This window comes from Tamandua tetradactyla, chromosome 3, assembly GCF_023851605.1.
Source record: "Tamandua tetradactyla isolate mTamTet1 chromosome 3, mTamTet1.pri, whole genome shotgun sequence".
Taxonomy (NCBI): domain Eukaryota; kingdom Metazoa; phylum Chordata; class Mammalia; order Pilosa; family Myrmecophagidae; genus Tamandua; species Tamandua tetradactyla.
The window spans coordinates 136,958,641-136,975,336 of record NC_135329.1 but is presented as its reverse complement, the minus strand read 5'-3'; the positions used below and the strand labels follow the sequence as shown (position 1 = coordinate 136,975,336).

The 16,696-nt window shown below is 38.6% G+C and overlaps 1 protein-coding gene across 2 annotated transcripts in view; it reads right to left on the bottom strand.

The window, feature by feature from the left end:
- Positions 1-870: 870 nt before the first annotated feature.
- CSRNP3 (cysteine and serine rich nuclear protein 3) overlaps positions 871-16,696 on the bottom strand; it is a 152,506-nt gene continuing 136,680 nt past the window's right edge. For both annotated transcript variants that reach the window (XM_077154040.1, XM_077154041.1), the window contains exons 5-6: positions 5,575-5,871; positions 871-3,595 (exon numbers count right to left, since the gene is read on the bottom strand). In XM_077154040.1, coding sequence (XP_077010155.1) covers positions 2,543-3,595; positions 5,575-5,871 — 1,350 coding nt within the window. In that variant the 3' untranslated portion in view covers positions 871-2,542. The remainder of the gene's footprint in view (positions 3,596-5,574; positions 5,872-16,696) is intronic.

Below are 16,696 nucleotides of genomic sequence, written 5' to 3'. Positions count from 1 at the left end.
TTTTAATAAGTAGCCTGTGTATGTAATTTGCGCGAGATGTTTCGGGATAAGGTTATATATATGAAAATTTGGAATGGTAACTTTTGTGGTTGGAAGCTTAGCTCTTCTAAATACGGTAACTTTCTACACCAATTGGACAGATAGGGAAAGAAGTTCTGCTTTATTGTTTGCCTATTTCTAGGTTAAGGATCCTTTTTGGAAACAAAGCTACAAAACAGAGGCACAGCCAAATAGAAATAAATTGGTTTCCAGTTTTCTTGTGAAAATAAAGTTGAACTAAATCAAATATCCATCCTTTCAAAAACCAGACTCTCATTCTACCATTCAACTCTGCCTCTTCCAGAGTGTTTTCCAAGAATAACTTCAGAGTGCTTCACATGTTAACACTTCAAGGACTTGTAATGGTCCAGCAAATATGGTATATATGATTGTTTCATGTGTTTGAATGAAGGAGCAATAGCCTCATGTTATTTTCTCTTTGGGCCTGTGCTCTTTAGATTGTGTCCCTAGGGGGAAGAAATTGGAAATCAAGCACTGAAAACTGTAACTTTGTAGATAAAACAGCATAAACTACAGAGATTTGAGCAAAACTCCAATTTGGTTAGCCCAAAAGGCTAATCATTCAAAAGGAACAGTCTCTGCCCTCATGGCTGCTCCCCACAAAAGGACAAACCCAAAGCTCCTTTAATGTAATGTTAACGGTTATAAATCTGGCCCAGTGGTGGGCTAGAGAAGGGCAGGGACCAACTTCACAGTGGAAGAGCTGCCCAGTAAACATGTTTTCCCCAAATCAAGTCATAGTAGAACTTTTTCCATTGGAGGACTTTCTTCAGATCAAGCATTTTTAAGTTCAGTGAAATAAAAGGGAGATCTTTTCACAAAGCAATTGAGAGCCACAGTATGTTTACAGCCATATTTCTAAACACTCAAGTCTAAAAGACATGAAAAATTAGCGATGTAGTCACCAAATAGCGAGGCATGTCCACATTACAAATAGTCATAAAACATGTGATATGATATAACAATGGAAGGTCAAAATGTGAAACAGATTAAGCGTGGTCATATCGCATTAACAACAACAAAAAAGAGTAGAGCACACTATTTAGTTACTTAAATTAATTTATAGAAAAACGGGATCCGAGAAGTCCTCCGACGAACCAAGTGCAGGTAATCTAAAGGTGGGGACTGCATGTTTTATTTCTATCTGTCCCCTTTAATAAGAGAACGTGAGGTAATTAGAAAGTATTCAATGCATTTTGGACTGTTCTGCTAATTGTCCCAGGCAAGAGAAATCAAAATGCTTCAGAAAAGTAAGGCCTAGTTGAGTATTTGGGTAGAGGCCCCCCTTCAATCAGCTAGTCACTAAATGGAAATCTCATTATATACTCATTTCATAGAGATGGATTGATCACGCTGTAGAAAAGGCTGGTTGCTGAGGTTGGGTTTCTTCCATATTTCCTCAGCCTCCTTTGCTTTTACCAAGTTAGGTCCTCAGGGTGACAAAGGAAAATATGTCATTTTTCTCCAAAACAGTATCAGTGGATGATTCCTCTACATTGATTATATGACCCTTACAGTAGTTATAGATTTGTTTTTTTTCTTTCAATTTTTGATTTTCATCTCAAAGAGTTCTCAGTCCCCACCCCTCACCAGGTACTGTGAAGGGGCACTAAAGTGCATTTTGATGTAGGGGTAGAGTTTAAAGGTGCTGTCCAAGCAAAGAACCAAGATGATGCTGCGTAACAAAGAAAGGCAATTCCTTCTACCTCCATCTCTGGAGTCAACTGAGGGAGGGCTGTGAACCCTCACGGGAGGATTGTCCTAACACTTAACTCTAGAGAAAACTGTGTAAGGACCTGCACATATAGACTCATTTATTTGTCCAAAATAGCAAAAATAGGCCTATTTCACCCTTAAGAAAGTATTTGCAAATTGGATCAGTCATGATCATAAAAATGTGAATGGATTCCAGATGCAATCCACATGGGCATGCTCTGTGATACTAACTATGCAACTTCAGCTTCAATGAACATGCTGCTGTTCATTTTCATCAAAACATGGCTTCTAAACTACCATAAATAAAATACACATGGAACAATTAAATCTTTTTCTTACAATAATTACTTTTACATTAAAAAGTCACCATGATCTTCAGATATATCGAAAATTAGGACTCTACATCTTATTTCCCAGTCTTGGTTAACAATCTTGCACAGGCCCGATAATCCAAAACTTAGAGCTCTGATCTACATAGCTTGGCAGGTTTCACACAGTTTGACAGGTAGGCAACTGTGAGATATGCATTTTTAAAATTAGCATTTTCTATCAAAACAGTCTGAAATCTTTTAAAATCCTCATATCGACTGTATTTGTGCAATGCCACAGGCATGTAGCTAGAAAGGAGAAAACAAAATACAGTCTGGAACAGTAATCACAGTCCAAATTTTCTCGGTCCACGGTTTAAACAAAGATGAGCCCAGGAAATACGATTAAATACAGTGCCTTAAATAGGGGGGAGTTGGTCCTGGAATAACTTAAGCTACTAAACAGGAACGGTTTCAACCACGGGTGATTTGATGCACTCTTCGTGCAATCTGTTCTTTTCGGCAAGGCTCAAAGCATTTTCAGCAGGGTGCTCTGACATGTGGCTGTCTCCGTTCAGCGTGGAGACAAACCCTTCCTGGGAGGGGCCTTTCAAGTATGAGTGAAATTCCATTGGAGGATGACTGGACCTGTGCTCGGGATAGAGGCTATTGCAGGGCACACCACTGTCGCTCTCTGAAGAGGAGCAGCAAACGATGACGGAGGGGTTGGCAGCTGGGTAGTGGGAAGTGCCGTAGGCCTCTTCTGCTTGTCGGGCATAGTCAACAAATTGCTCCGGGGTCATGGTGTAAGGCACCAGCGACAGGGTACCGTTTTTGACAGGATCTCTTTCAGAATAGGTCTCAGAGATCTGGTTGGGAGTTCCCGGAATGTGGCTATCTATTTGGTAATACAGAGTTGAAGAGTTGGCGTAAAAAGCGGCATTTTTCGCGTGGCTCTCGTGGATGGCAGTGCCATCAGAATAACACAGGACGGAAGGGAGCGGGACAACTTCGGCGTGGCTGCCCAAACCTTCCACAAAGCTGTCTCCTTTCTCGTCATCATCGTCGTCGTCCTCCTCCTCCTCCTCTTCCTCGTCCTCCTCCTCGTCCGATTCACTCGGTGCCAAGCTTTGCGTGCTGGAGTCGGTGACGCCGCTGCAGAAGCTGCTCCCATCCTCTTCCTCCTCCTCTTCCTCTCCTTGGCAACCCAGTTCCTCAGCTGACTGCAGGTGTAGCACTGCAGCCTGGGGCTCAGTTTCAATCTCAAAATTGTCCGCGATCGAATATTCTACGGAGTGAGAGACCGGGCCCATGGAGCTACCATGGGCGCTCAGGTCGCCGTGGCAGCCGTTCAGCGCCGGGATTTGCTGCTCCCGGTTCTTCTCCAGTTCGAGTTTCATTATTGTGTGCAAAAAGTGAGTCCGGACTCGGATAGGATTAAATTCAATTCTACCTGCTGTGTTACTACATCCTTCTTTAGTGCAGCCACATGGGAAAGACATCCGATCCACCTTGGAAGGAAGAACACAGGTTAGCCCCCATGGAACTACTACAATCCAAATACAAATCCACAACCTTTCAGCCACTCCTTTGAATCTGGGATTGTTGGATTCCACTTAAGTCAGAGCAACTAAAACTGCGAATGGAAAAGAAAAGGGGAAGTGAAGGCTTAAAACATGAGTTAACCTAATTTTTAAACCTATATATAATATTTTAAAAAGTGTTCTAGTGTACTGGCGTGTTTTTTTTTTTTTTTCTTTTCGTTCATTGACTCCTCTAGCTCTTCTTTACTTCTCTCTCCATTCCCCTTTGTTCCCTTCTCTCCATCCTACTCATTTTGCTCCCATTTTTTTCAATGCTTCTATCTTTTCCCTAATTTGGTTTTCCTTTTGCTGCATTCCAGTTCATAAAGTGCCCAATTTTAAACAAGCAAACCTACTCTACTCATCCCCACCGGTTAGCTTTAATCTAAATTATATGACATTGCCCATGCCAGCTACACCCTTTTCATTTTCTTTGCTGTGCTATTGTAAAATTAACTTCTTTGTTCAAGGTTTCCAGGCCGACAGCACTTATATCAGGCACCCTGACAATTCTCTCTCGTTGGTTTTCCTCCTCATTCGTTTGGATCCTTGGTACCTGAGTGTCTGTGTGTGGGCCACACAATGGCACTGGGGACACACAGTCATGACTCTGGCTGGTGGACTCATGTGTTTAGGTCCTGACTCTCCCTTTCCCTTCCTCCCCTCTTCATTGGACTACAAGCTTCTTGAGGGAAAGGAATGTTAATCTGATCAATATCTCAGAAAAATTCAAGTGACTGGGCTATGTAGATAGAGTGATTGGGTGCTGCAAGTGCTGGTGGAATGATCTCTCCCCTGCGGTAATAAGCAGAATCGTGGGCAATTTTAGGTAATCCAATTGTCTCAGACTCCACGCACTAACCTGAATGCAGACCTAAGTAAGAAATTGCCCTGCTTGCAACCTTAGCCAAGCTTGGGGAATTTTCTATGCCACAAAGGAAAAGGAGACTCTAGTACAGTCATCTCAATCACCCTAAAATGCAGCAGCAGATGGCAGAAACAGAACTCCCAGTTCTTTTGTTACTCATGAATCATTTTCCATGAATCGACTGAAGCAACTCTTCAGCAGATGAGAACTGACCTCTCTCCTTTGCTTGCCTGAAATGGATCTCCTTGTTGAAAAAGTCAAGTATTGCCATAAAATGATAACATTTAATCATGAGGACTGCTGATATTATAGATTGATGGGGACCTTAGGATCGGTTAGTTCAGGGGTTTGCAAAGTTTTTCTGTAAAGGGCTAGATTCAAGATATTTCAGGTTTTGTGGGCTGTACAATCTCTGTGGCAACTACTCAACTTTGCTGTTGAAGTATGAAAGCAGCCATAATGGAACTTAAAAAGTGAGGTGGCTGTTCTCCAATAAAACTTTATTTACAAAAACAGGTGGTGGGCCAGATTCGGCCTGTGGGTTATAGTGTGTCAACCCCTAATCTAGTCTGACCCGTCATTTTAGAGATGAGGAAACTGACCTGAGTGCTTACCTAACAACTCAGTTTCACATACCTGGCAAATAATAGAGCCTGGAGGAAAACTCAGTTTACTTAAATCCTAGTCAGTTATGTTTCCAAGAGCCCATGCCACCTCTAATCAATCATTATCTTATATCTCATGGATAGAAGAGAAAATGCAAACTCAAGTATTAGGGATGCCGTGATCTCCCAGCATATTTGTAAAATGCCAAAATAAGCTTGCAATAATTTAAATGAACTCAGATGCAACTTGGATTGTCTTCACATGATCTCTCATATGTATAAACATGGCATGTATAGCTCTCTTCCTGACTTAAGTGCCTTACCCCAAAGTTTTCTTCCACATTTGGAAGCTTCATTCTATATAACACGACTGCCTCTTTAGGGGGTGGTGTATAAAGTCTTAGCTTTGCATTCCCTGCAGTCCGCACCCTTACCTGACACTTAATGCCTGCAAGGCTGCAGGTACATGTTTCTGGATCACAGAACACTCGGCAGTCACAGCCACAGTCCTCCCGCGACAGGCGGATGGCTCGCAGCTCATGCTTTTCTTCCACATCAATCTTTTTCACTCCAGAGGCTCGCAGCAGTGCTCTTCGTTTTTTCGTTGGCAGGGGTTGTAGGAAGAAGTACTCGTCTACCTCTGTGTTATCTAAATCAATATCATCATCTGAAATGTCATCCACTGTAAGAGTGCTAGCTTCTTCAGACTCCACCGTGCCATTCTTGGTCATCTAGAGACACAAGGCAGGAAACGAGGCTTAGTAGCGACTGCATCTCAACTCCCTACTTTAATACTTGCAAAGGATGAAATTGTTACATGACATCAAGTCCCTGTAACCAATAAGTATTTGTGAGTCAAATCATCTCCCTTCATTTTTCTCTATTTAGAGAAGTCACAGGAGGAAAAATGAGGGCCTCAAAAATGACAAGCTTCTGACGGGTAACAGTGAGTAGAATGTTAATTAGACCCCTTAACCTCCATATGTTAGGAGCTGCAGCTGTTAAAGCCAGTGTAATGTGAATAAGAGCGAAGGTTACAGATGCCCATCAGTTAAAATCATCTTTAGACTTAGTTCATGACAGGCAGCTCTGATGTTGGGATAAATGTGTCCTTGTTCAGAGGTGATAGCATTCTACTGGAAGCCACTGCCTCCCAACTCAGCAAACATCTTGTCCTTGAAATAATGACCCTGATTTTTGGGCTGCAGCAAAACCACGTAGCAGGAAATAAAGTGACACGGCATTGTGCTATTGAGATTACAAACATGATTGTGCTGCAGAACATTCCATGAATGAGGGCTTGATATGAAGTAATCAGTCAGGTCACCGTGCTCTCACTAAGAGAAAGTAAGCAGAGTACAGAGCGGCAAGCTCTCACCAATAAAACAATAAACTTGGTCTCAAAGGAGTTCGTACAGACCTTTGTTCAAAGCGGTACCTCCCACAGAATAGCTCAGGTGGACAAATGGGTCTCATACACCCATAACTATTCTGCTTCTATTTATATTTCTTTTCTAAATTAATCTCATGCATCTGTGAATTCTGAATCAATATTCTACTTCTTACTATTATACTGTCACATATTATGTTTTTTCTATTAAGACACATTTAGACAAAGTTTTTTCTGAATATGAACTGAGAAATATATTCTGAGCAGTATAGTGCAGGCACAAATGTAGAGACTCATAGCAGATTAATCAAGGAAGGTCTAAATGCACGAGCTATTTTGACTCCATCATTTTTAAATTATTACTTCATAAACTTCATTAATTGTAACTATTACCATGCTTTTTTATCTTAACAGTTCAGTTGTAATACAGTTAAAATACTCCGGTGGCATCAGACATCATTCTCTCATTTTCATAAGAAAAAGTCTAGTGCAAGAAAATTTATTATTACTGAAAAAAAGCCCAACCAGACAACTCTGAATGTATTAAAAAACAAACAGAAGACTGGTCTGGGTCTTCAAGTAGAGAAACTTTCATGGGGAAAACAACACAGTAAGTGAGCGTATATTAAAACATATTACAAAGGGTCCTTGAAAGGCATTTTTGAATGGTATTTAATTAAATATTTTTGAATATTGCAGTTTCATTGCACTTAAATCCGTGTTCTTGCAGAGTCCTTGCATTTCCCTTTATTGGGTTTGTTGCTTGGTATAATCTGAAGTTTGTTTCCTTCTTTGGCATTTGTTTGTATATATATTTGTTGAATTGTTCTCATTTACCTGTGATAGCCATTAATAGGATCTTAATTTGATAGGCTGCTATTATCATTTTTGGTCATTCTTATTTGCTAGCAGTAGCGAATTTCTATCCATAAAGATCTGATTTTCTAAGGAATTCAAGTATGTGATTGCTTAATGTATACTCAATCTTCCGTGGTAGGTAAAGCGGTATTAACAACAGAAAGTTGTCAGCTTTCCCATCTTTGTTACCTTTGTAGCGTTTAGATTTGTTTTCATTCATTGCTGGCTTGCCTATATGAGGCCCCTGACATGGAGTGTGTGTGGAGAACACACCCAGCACAGGCACTTCAACACTTGCTACTTCATCTCCATGTTCTGTAATAGTTACGCTTCCTTATGCAATTCAAACATCACAACAAAAAAATCTCCATTTTACATCAGCAGGGTTTGATTTTTTGAAGAACAATGGCTACTGTCATACAACACGTGAAAGCTAACAGTGGACACAAAGTAAGATTTTAGCACATATTTAAAAGCATTGAAAATTTTATAGGAACGTGAGTAACTAATTGACACCTAAGGATTAAAAAAACAGCAACCAGTATCTCCAATGCACTTCAGATTCAGCTTTCTTCACATATAAGTGCTCTTAGATATAAAATTTAGGGTGGGCCATGGTAGCTCAGCAGGCAAGGACACTTGCCTGCCATACCTAGGGGACCCGGGTTCAATTCCTGGTGCCTGCCCATGTTTAAAAAAATAAAAATTAAAAAAAAAAATTCATATTTCTTATTTTCTCCTGCTTAAATACAATAAACATTTTCATTTCAAAATAAAACGTCATTTAAGAATCTAAAAGCCTTTTAAAAAAGAGCTAGATAATGTTTTCACTGTTGTTCAAGAAACTACAGAAGCTCTGATCTCAATTTTTAATAATCTCATATTAATACTGAAGAGGCCTGGCAATATTTTCTCCTCATCTCTCTATTATCATTTTTGTCATTTCTAAGGAAGACTGGAAAGATTCTAATCCAGCCTGGTCAATTGGCTTATCTTTTCTGTCATATAGTTTCTAGTTTGGTATGTAGCTATTGAGACATTATTCTCTCTACAATCCTCTTGTAAAGTCTTTGTCCAGTCCCCATTTCCAATCTATTCCCATTTTCTCCATTAAAACCCAGGCCCAAAACTATTGAATTTAATGTTCTTTAAATTTGGAGTATTACATAGATTATTTTAAAATGCATTTTCCTATACTACAGCAATAAGGGGAAAACTCAGTGAGTTCCCTATATATGCCCATCAACTCATGTCAGCATCAATCTCAAGATCTAGAGTAATGAAATCCAAGGAGTCTGCCAGGATTGCCTCATTTATTTTTGCAGATTCCTTTCCTCCATGACCCATTTTTATGAGAATATTCATTTTACACTGTGTTTTGTCCTCTTCATGTGAATATTATCTTTAAATGTTTTTTCCCCATTTCAAAATATAATTTTGAATTTTCAAACTTTAATTCAACAGATACACCCTTCTTATTTTATTCCCGGTGGCCTGGATTACTTGTCACTTCTCTAGGAGCACAACCGCAGAACCCAATTCCCAATTACCTGACTCGACAGCAGATGTAGTAACACCCCAGGACTTTTTAGCACAATGACCTCAATTCTTCTTATTTACTCCCTATGCTTTGTAATAGTCATGCTTCCTTTGCAATTTGTAGTATCACAACAGAAAAGATCTCCATTTATGGGAGACTTTACATCTCCTATTCCAGTATGTTCTTCCCTGTATCTTACAGATAGAGTCCATACTTCCTACTGTACCTAATGGAATGGCAAGACTTTAACATATACTTAAACATAATGTGTCTAATAAGCGATTCAGTTGATCAAATGAATACATACACAGTAGCCAGTACACTTGCCAGTACACAGTGGCCATTAGCTCTCTTTTGAGGTAGATACCTTAGGAGGCAATCTTAAGGATGAATCTCTTCTAGCACAGAGCTCTTTTCCCTAAATAATGTTATGTCCCTGAGTGATCACAGAAAGCTTGTCAAAAATGTAGTTGAAGGAGGCCACCAAATAATCTTGGCCCTCAAATCTGCTTTTATTTCTGTGTATATGTATGTGAGTGTGAAAGAGAGAGATCAGATGAGAGAGATGGGAAAAAATGGATAGCAACATGATAATAACAATAAAGTCAAAAATAGTTCTTGAATCTATGCGCAAGGCAGTGATTGAAACTCTTAAGCTGTATTAACTCATTTAGCATCACAGAAATCCCATAAAGTAAGTGCTATTATTATACCCATTTAACTAATAGGAAAACTGAGTCACAGGAATGCTAAACAACTTACCCAAGATTGCACATGTTAGGAGTGTGAGCCAAGTCACAATTCCTAGATATTTTGACCCTAGATTGTGCTCTTAACACCATGATAATTATATGTGTGTGTGTATGTAGATAGATAGATAGGTAGATAGATAGGAAGAGAAAGAGAGATTGTTTTTATATATTTAATAGTAACTGACTGAATAATCTTTTATGCTTATTTTTTATTAGGCACATTAGACACTACAAGCAACAGTGCACAAGACACTGGTCTTGTTTTCAGTGGATTGGCGGGGAGAGACAAATAAATAAATAATTTTATCCAGCTTGTAAGGATTGCCTGATTTAGGTTAAACAGGGAAGACTTTGGATCTAAGTTGAAAATTAAGTGAGGGACACAGTTAGTTAATAGTAGAGGCAGAAGGCATTCCATGTTGAGCAGCAATCATTTCAAAGGCCTGATATGGGATAGAGCCTGATGCATCCATGGAGCTACAAACTATCCAGGTGACTGGACTTTTATGGGCTTATTCTTTGTATTTGTCCATAAGCAAAGAACAAACAGTAAATAAATAGCAGGATTTCAGAGATTTGCGCTTCCATTCCCCTGCCTTTAGCCACCTCAGAGGAGATTAACTCATGACTTGATTTAATGATCTTTTTTGGATTTAATGTTTATCCTTTATGTATGTGCATTTATGTATATTGTATTGAGAGCATCTCAGAATCAAGGACCCGCGTATATGTGTGTGTGTTCAATTCCACATATACTGAATATTGCCTATTATAATGAAGATAGTGATGTTGAGAAATACACAAACTACCACACATTGAGTACCATGCACTGAACTCCGTACTTTATATAATTTATCTCATTGAATTTGCACAATAATCTTATGAAGTTAGTATTATTTTATAGTCGACAAAACTGGTGCTAGGAGAAGGTAATTAGCCAAAGTCTAGAGACAAAGCTAAATAGTCATGGTACAGAGATTCAAAACTCAAATCTATTTAATTACAAAGCTTAAGCTAGATTAGCAAAACCAGTTTGGAGTAAAAAACTCTGAGAATAATGGTAGCAAGACTGCATAGAAGAAAATAGAAAGGATAAGCTTGTGATCAGCTCTAAGAGCTGATGTCAGTGCTCTGGGGCAGGAAACAAAATGATGATTCAATCTTCCTTAGAATTAGCTCATTATGAAAGGAAGATGATGATTCAGACACAGAGAATAAGAGCACAGAACAGAAGAAAACAGGAAGCCAGCTGAACTCAAGACATTCTCACCAGTGAGCATTTCCTTTTGATTCCTATTTGCTGGGTATATGGAGGCAGCCCTACTAGGGGAGATGTCAGCAATTGAAGCTGATCAAAGGAATAGTTAAAACTGTCCAAGTGGGTGGGCCATGGTGGCTCACCAGGCAAGAATACTTGCCTGGAATACCAGAGGACTGGGGTTCGATTCCCAGTGCCTACCCATGTATAAATAAAAAACAAAAAAAACTGTCAAAGTAATGAATTGTTCATTTAATTTTCTCAATCAATTTTTAACTCATTTACCATGCCTTGCATATAATCAGTATAGCCTCCCAACTAGCTGTGGAACAATGCTTCCGTGCTAGTGACTGGTTTCATGTATAAGTTCCCCATCATCCCGTGAGCAGAGTGACAGAAGCGAACAGGTCTGTCCTGATCATCACTGTATCCCCAGCACCTGATTCAATACCAGTCCCACAGTAATTGATTAGTAAATATTTGTTGAAAGAGTAAAACGAAAGAATAAATGAATATTCTTAACCAATAGGCTACAATGTCAGGCCCTGTGCAAGATTTTGGTGTTATGCAGATGCATCAGAGTTCTGTCTTCTAGGGAGATGTCAATTTGCTGGGGAGATGACAGTGTAACAAATGTGATGGAGGTTGTTAGGTGCAACAAAATATATGAGTTATAGAACCAGCAGGGAGGAGGAAATGATGGACCAAAAGGAAGGCTAGATACAAAGATACAATGCAGAATTATTTTCTTCTTACCTTGGGTCCATAGTTTCTATTCAAAAGAAAAACTTCCAAACCAGAAATGGGAGAACAGACATGTTAAGAGAATTTAAAGTTAAAAAGAGTTGGGAAGATAATAAAAGAGTACTCAGCTATTTCATGTTAGAATTCCCAGATTTAGGCAATTTATGTTTCAGAGCAATGGAAAACCTTAAAGTTATGATTACTCTGCCAAATAATTGTGAAGGTAATCAAAAGAAGATTAAAAAAAAAGTGGGAGCACGTTGTTAAGGAAAAAAAATCTAGATAACAAAATTCTACAAAGGGATTTTTGAACAGATGATCTCTGAACATGTGAAAAAAGAAAACAGTAATTACTAAACTATTGCATTGTGCATTTTTCAAACATAACACCATGCAGAACTTTTAATACAAAAAACAGATAAATAAGGAAGTACCTCACCTTATTCCTGTAATTCCAAGCCAGGCCTCTTGGAACATAATTGGAAACCCAGTGTTAGAGCCTTGAGAATTAACTGATATTTCTTGCGCTATTTCCATGGAAAAAAGGAATGTGAACTGATTCATAAGAGTATGGTTGGATAATTGGATTTTTAGTTAGGTGAATAGGCAAAATGTCTGTAAGAGCAGTGACAGTGTTTATTTTGCACCTCCAACATCCGTGAGGGACTTATTGCCCATCCTGGCAGTGGCGCACTCTACTTCCAGTCTCAGTGGAGGTCATGGTAGGCTGAGGGAGGAGAAGCTTCCCCTTTCCCACTTGAGGAAAACTACTCTGAGAGGATGTTCTGAACTTGGGCCTGGCCTGTTAGATATACTATTTATTGCTTAACTTGGACGAGGACCTAAAAGTCAGGCTTATCATAACTCAGACGACAACATGACGTTTATTCAAATTGAATACAACAAACTTTATTGAGCATCCTTTCTGGGCCATGCCCAGCACTAAAGATCATTAAAATTTTGATTTGTGTGATGATGCAGATCTAGTTTAAAAGTCTGAGATTTTATTTGATTTTTGGTTGGTTGGTTGATTTTGTCTGTTTGCTTGCTTAGTTGTTTTTCTTTTCTTTCTTTCTTTTTTTTTTTTTTTAACTTACTATTAATTTGTACAAATTGATTAAGGTCCAAAAAATCTATTGTAACCTTTGTGTATACCAATGCAAAGAGCATTCAGAAATTGGGGAGCAATAATATAATACCTATCTGTACACTGGACAGATCCTTTCTGGAGGCAGACATTAATAAGCAGCATTGTGTCCAGAGGAGAATATCCAGGATGGCAAATGTCTGAAGAGAATGACCAAAAAGGAATAGTGGAAAGAACTAGAGATGTTTAATCTTTTAGAACAGAGGCTCACAGAGCCCATATAAGCTATCTTCAAATGTTTGCACACCCCTTAACACTGCTTTTAAACACTTGGAGTTTGGAGAATAAAGACAAGATTTATTCTGTGCCTTGAGGCCAGAATTAGGGTCTAAAAATATAATCAGATGGCAGCAGTTGCTCAATGTAAGGAAGCACTTTCTAACAATTAAAACCACATAAATGGAATGGGTCACCTCAAAAAAGCAGTGTGCTCAGGGTCAGTGAAGCTGTGCAAAAGCTGGAAATCTATAGGAAATGTATTCTATAGAAGGAGTTCTGATTTTGTGGTATGAGTTGGATAGATGATCTGGTCTCCAAGGTCTCTGGCACACCAAAGAAAAACATTCACCTCATTTTGATATTCTATCAAATCTTACAGAATGTTCTTCAGCTCATTAGTCGTTAATTGTATATGGCAAAATGGAATCAATCTATTTCGTGGAAGAACCAGGAATGTGTGCTTGTTTCATCAGCCTGCAAGAATTGTGACAACCTGAACTCACTGAAAGCCCTTGAAGTGCATAGCATCACACAAGTTTCCAGAAAGGATGACACCCCCACTCAATCTCCGTCAATTAGGATTGGTATATTTTATCTGTATTTGTTGAAATAGGTTATCTGCTTGACAGGCCAGTATTTGGTACAATGCAAATGTCCATTTGGTGTTGAATATGTCCCACCCTTCCATTAGGGACATATTCTGGAGGCACTGGTACTAAGTATGCTCTTGAGTAATCTCTACAGACTCTACCCGAGATGGTTTTGTAGGGAAAATAAGAGTTCAAAAAACATAATGATCTGCAGGATCTGACCCAACTGAAAAAGAGCTATAGTATGAGAAATAATTAAGAAACTATCAAAAAATTCTAAAACTAAAGGTTTGAGATAATGGCCACTCTCAACCATCTTTGACAAACCATGGCTCCCTTACAACTCCTGGGGGAAAAACTGTAAGGCTGTTGAAGGAAGACAAGCATCAGGGCCAAAGGTGAAGGTGGAGAATTATAATGTCGCTTGGGTAAGTTGTTAAATGAAAAAGTACAAACAACCATCTGAGATTTGAGGTGAAGAAGATTTAGATAAAGATTTTTTAAAAGTTGATCATTAAATGAAGAGTTATCATCTGGTACCTTTTTAATTTTTTTTAATGAAGAAGAGAGCAAAGCCCCAAGCTTTACTCAAAGAACACATGAGTAAGAAATCGAGAAAAGCACATAACCCTGGAAAACAACTGGAGATGGTACCAACAGTGGGGAGAGACTCGATCTCAGAAAAGAGAAGAAAAACAAGGGTGAAAAAACATAGAGAAAGAGAGGACAGTTGAAGCTGTGAAAGCCAAGTTAAATTCTAGAACAATGCAGTAGAATGCAGTAAGATAGAACCCAATAAGGAATTAGAACGCCAAGGCTCTTTTAAATGTACAAATGGCTGCGTAAAGTACTTTACAGATACAAGTGAAACAGGAATAAAGGCTAATGTAATTGTTCAACAATGTGGTGCAGATGATGAAATCTAAGCACTTAATTTAAGAAACAGTATAGTATTAAGATGACTGCATTGATTACTGTGAAGTATATGACATGTTTGAATGGGCTTGACAGAGAAATAGGACTGTGCTCTATAATTTAGAAATCTAAAGCTAGTTATTTCTTCTAGGAACATGCATCTTATTCAATCAGCTTTCTCTAAATTGTTTATAGACAATGTTTGTAACCCACCACCAACAAAAAGACACATTCGAACCCTCAAAATGGAATTGGAATTGTTCTAGAAATCTACATATTATTTCTCAATAAATCGAATTGATTGAGAGGAATTACAAATTAGGGAGCAATTTTATAATGGAAAACTAACTTCTATTCTTATTTCACTACCAAAATACTTATTATAAGCAAACACCTAGAGGTGAATGTATGTGTAATTGCATGTATGTGATGAAGGAGAAGCATAAAGATGTTAAATAACTGGCTCATTCAATAGAATGCTGGTCTAATAATTTACCTATCCCATTGTGAGGTCTCTGTGAACATGAGATTAAATAATGCTTATAAAATGCCTGGAAAATAAAAATCATTTCATAAATGGCATTCATTACATTACTGTTGTATCAATATTTGACTTAAGAGAATAATTTAACTCTGAGTACAAGGTAGAGCTATTTTGTTGTAGCTTAAAAAGGCTGGATGGGGGTAGATATCAGAAATGAATCGGAGAAATATTACTGAATTAAGCTACATGTAAAGGAATCCTGAAAACAAAACAAAACAACATTAGTGGATTGCTACCTTAAAATCTTATGGAAATTTCCTTGAGACCTGTCAAAAATACTGCTAAAGGAAATATGGGATGCACTCCATAGTTAGTTTGTATCCAGCCTCATTTCAGTAAATTTCTTATGGTGCAACTGGGAACATGTTATATATATAAATTACAAAATATATAAAACCTAGAAAATATCAAACATATGTCACATCTCTGCCAAGTGACTTCATATATGAAACTACAGGTAAAATAATACAGGTGTGCTTGTGCGGCTTCAGCTTTTTAATGTATGACCTTGTATATTAAATACTTCAGATTATATACACAAGATTCCCTTTGCATTAAATAATGATGGGAAAATACTTCCTATGTATTGAGAGAGTGTTGGACCAATACAAGTGTCAAGAGCATCTCCAGTTGAGGAAAGAAGTCATCTCTCTGTTTCCTCCCCCCCCCCATTTAATCTCTAATGAGGCATGACAATAGGTATCTCCATCTGGACACCTCCCTGACATCTCTTTGATAAGTCAAAAAACCCTCAAACTCAGCATGTCCAAAAATTATTATCTCAATGTTCCCCTACCTCCACCAAACTTGCCCGTCTTTCTGGGTTCCTTGTCATGGCAAATGGTACTATCACCCACAGCCTGTTCAATTTCACAAGCCAGAATATTGGGAGACGTTCTTGATACTCCCTCTCTCTTCCATCAAGGACTTTTGATTGACTTCCCAAACTTCTCCCTCTGCCTACCTCTCTTCAACTCCCCTATCATCAGTATAACCTAGGCCACCATCCTATTTCTCCTGGACTACTGTAACAGTCTAACTGGTCTACCTCTGTGTGTTTGTGCTCCTCCCCAGCATGGCTACCCCTACCTCAAAGCTATTTTTCCACAATCATGAACCCATCATATTACTTGACACCTGAACCCCATGCTTAAAGCTCTTGGATGACTTCTAATGGGCTTAGGCTGAAGAGGCAAAAAAACAAGAACGAAAAAAAAACACTTAACATGGCCTACATGTTACCTGCCTCCCTCATGCTATTCCAGGCTTCTCTTTTCCTCTGCTCCAGCCACACTAACCTTTTTTGGGTGCTCACCAAGCCTCCTGCTATAGGCAGCTCAGTCTCTTCCCACTCCCCGAAACATGCTTACCAATCCTCTTTGCCTAGTTACCCCTTCAGATTTCAGTTCAGCTATCACTTCTTTGAGGAAGCATTTCTTGATCTCCAAGACCATTTCAATTCCCTGTTAATCACTTTTACAACACCTTGCAACTCTTCTTCATAGCACTTAATAAACTCTTTTATTTGTCCAACTACTTGGTAATATCCTCCTTTCCAATTAATCTATATTTTCCAGGAGAGAAGGGATCACAACTATT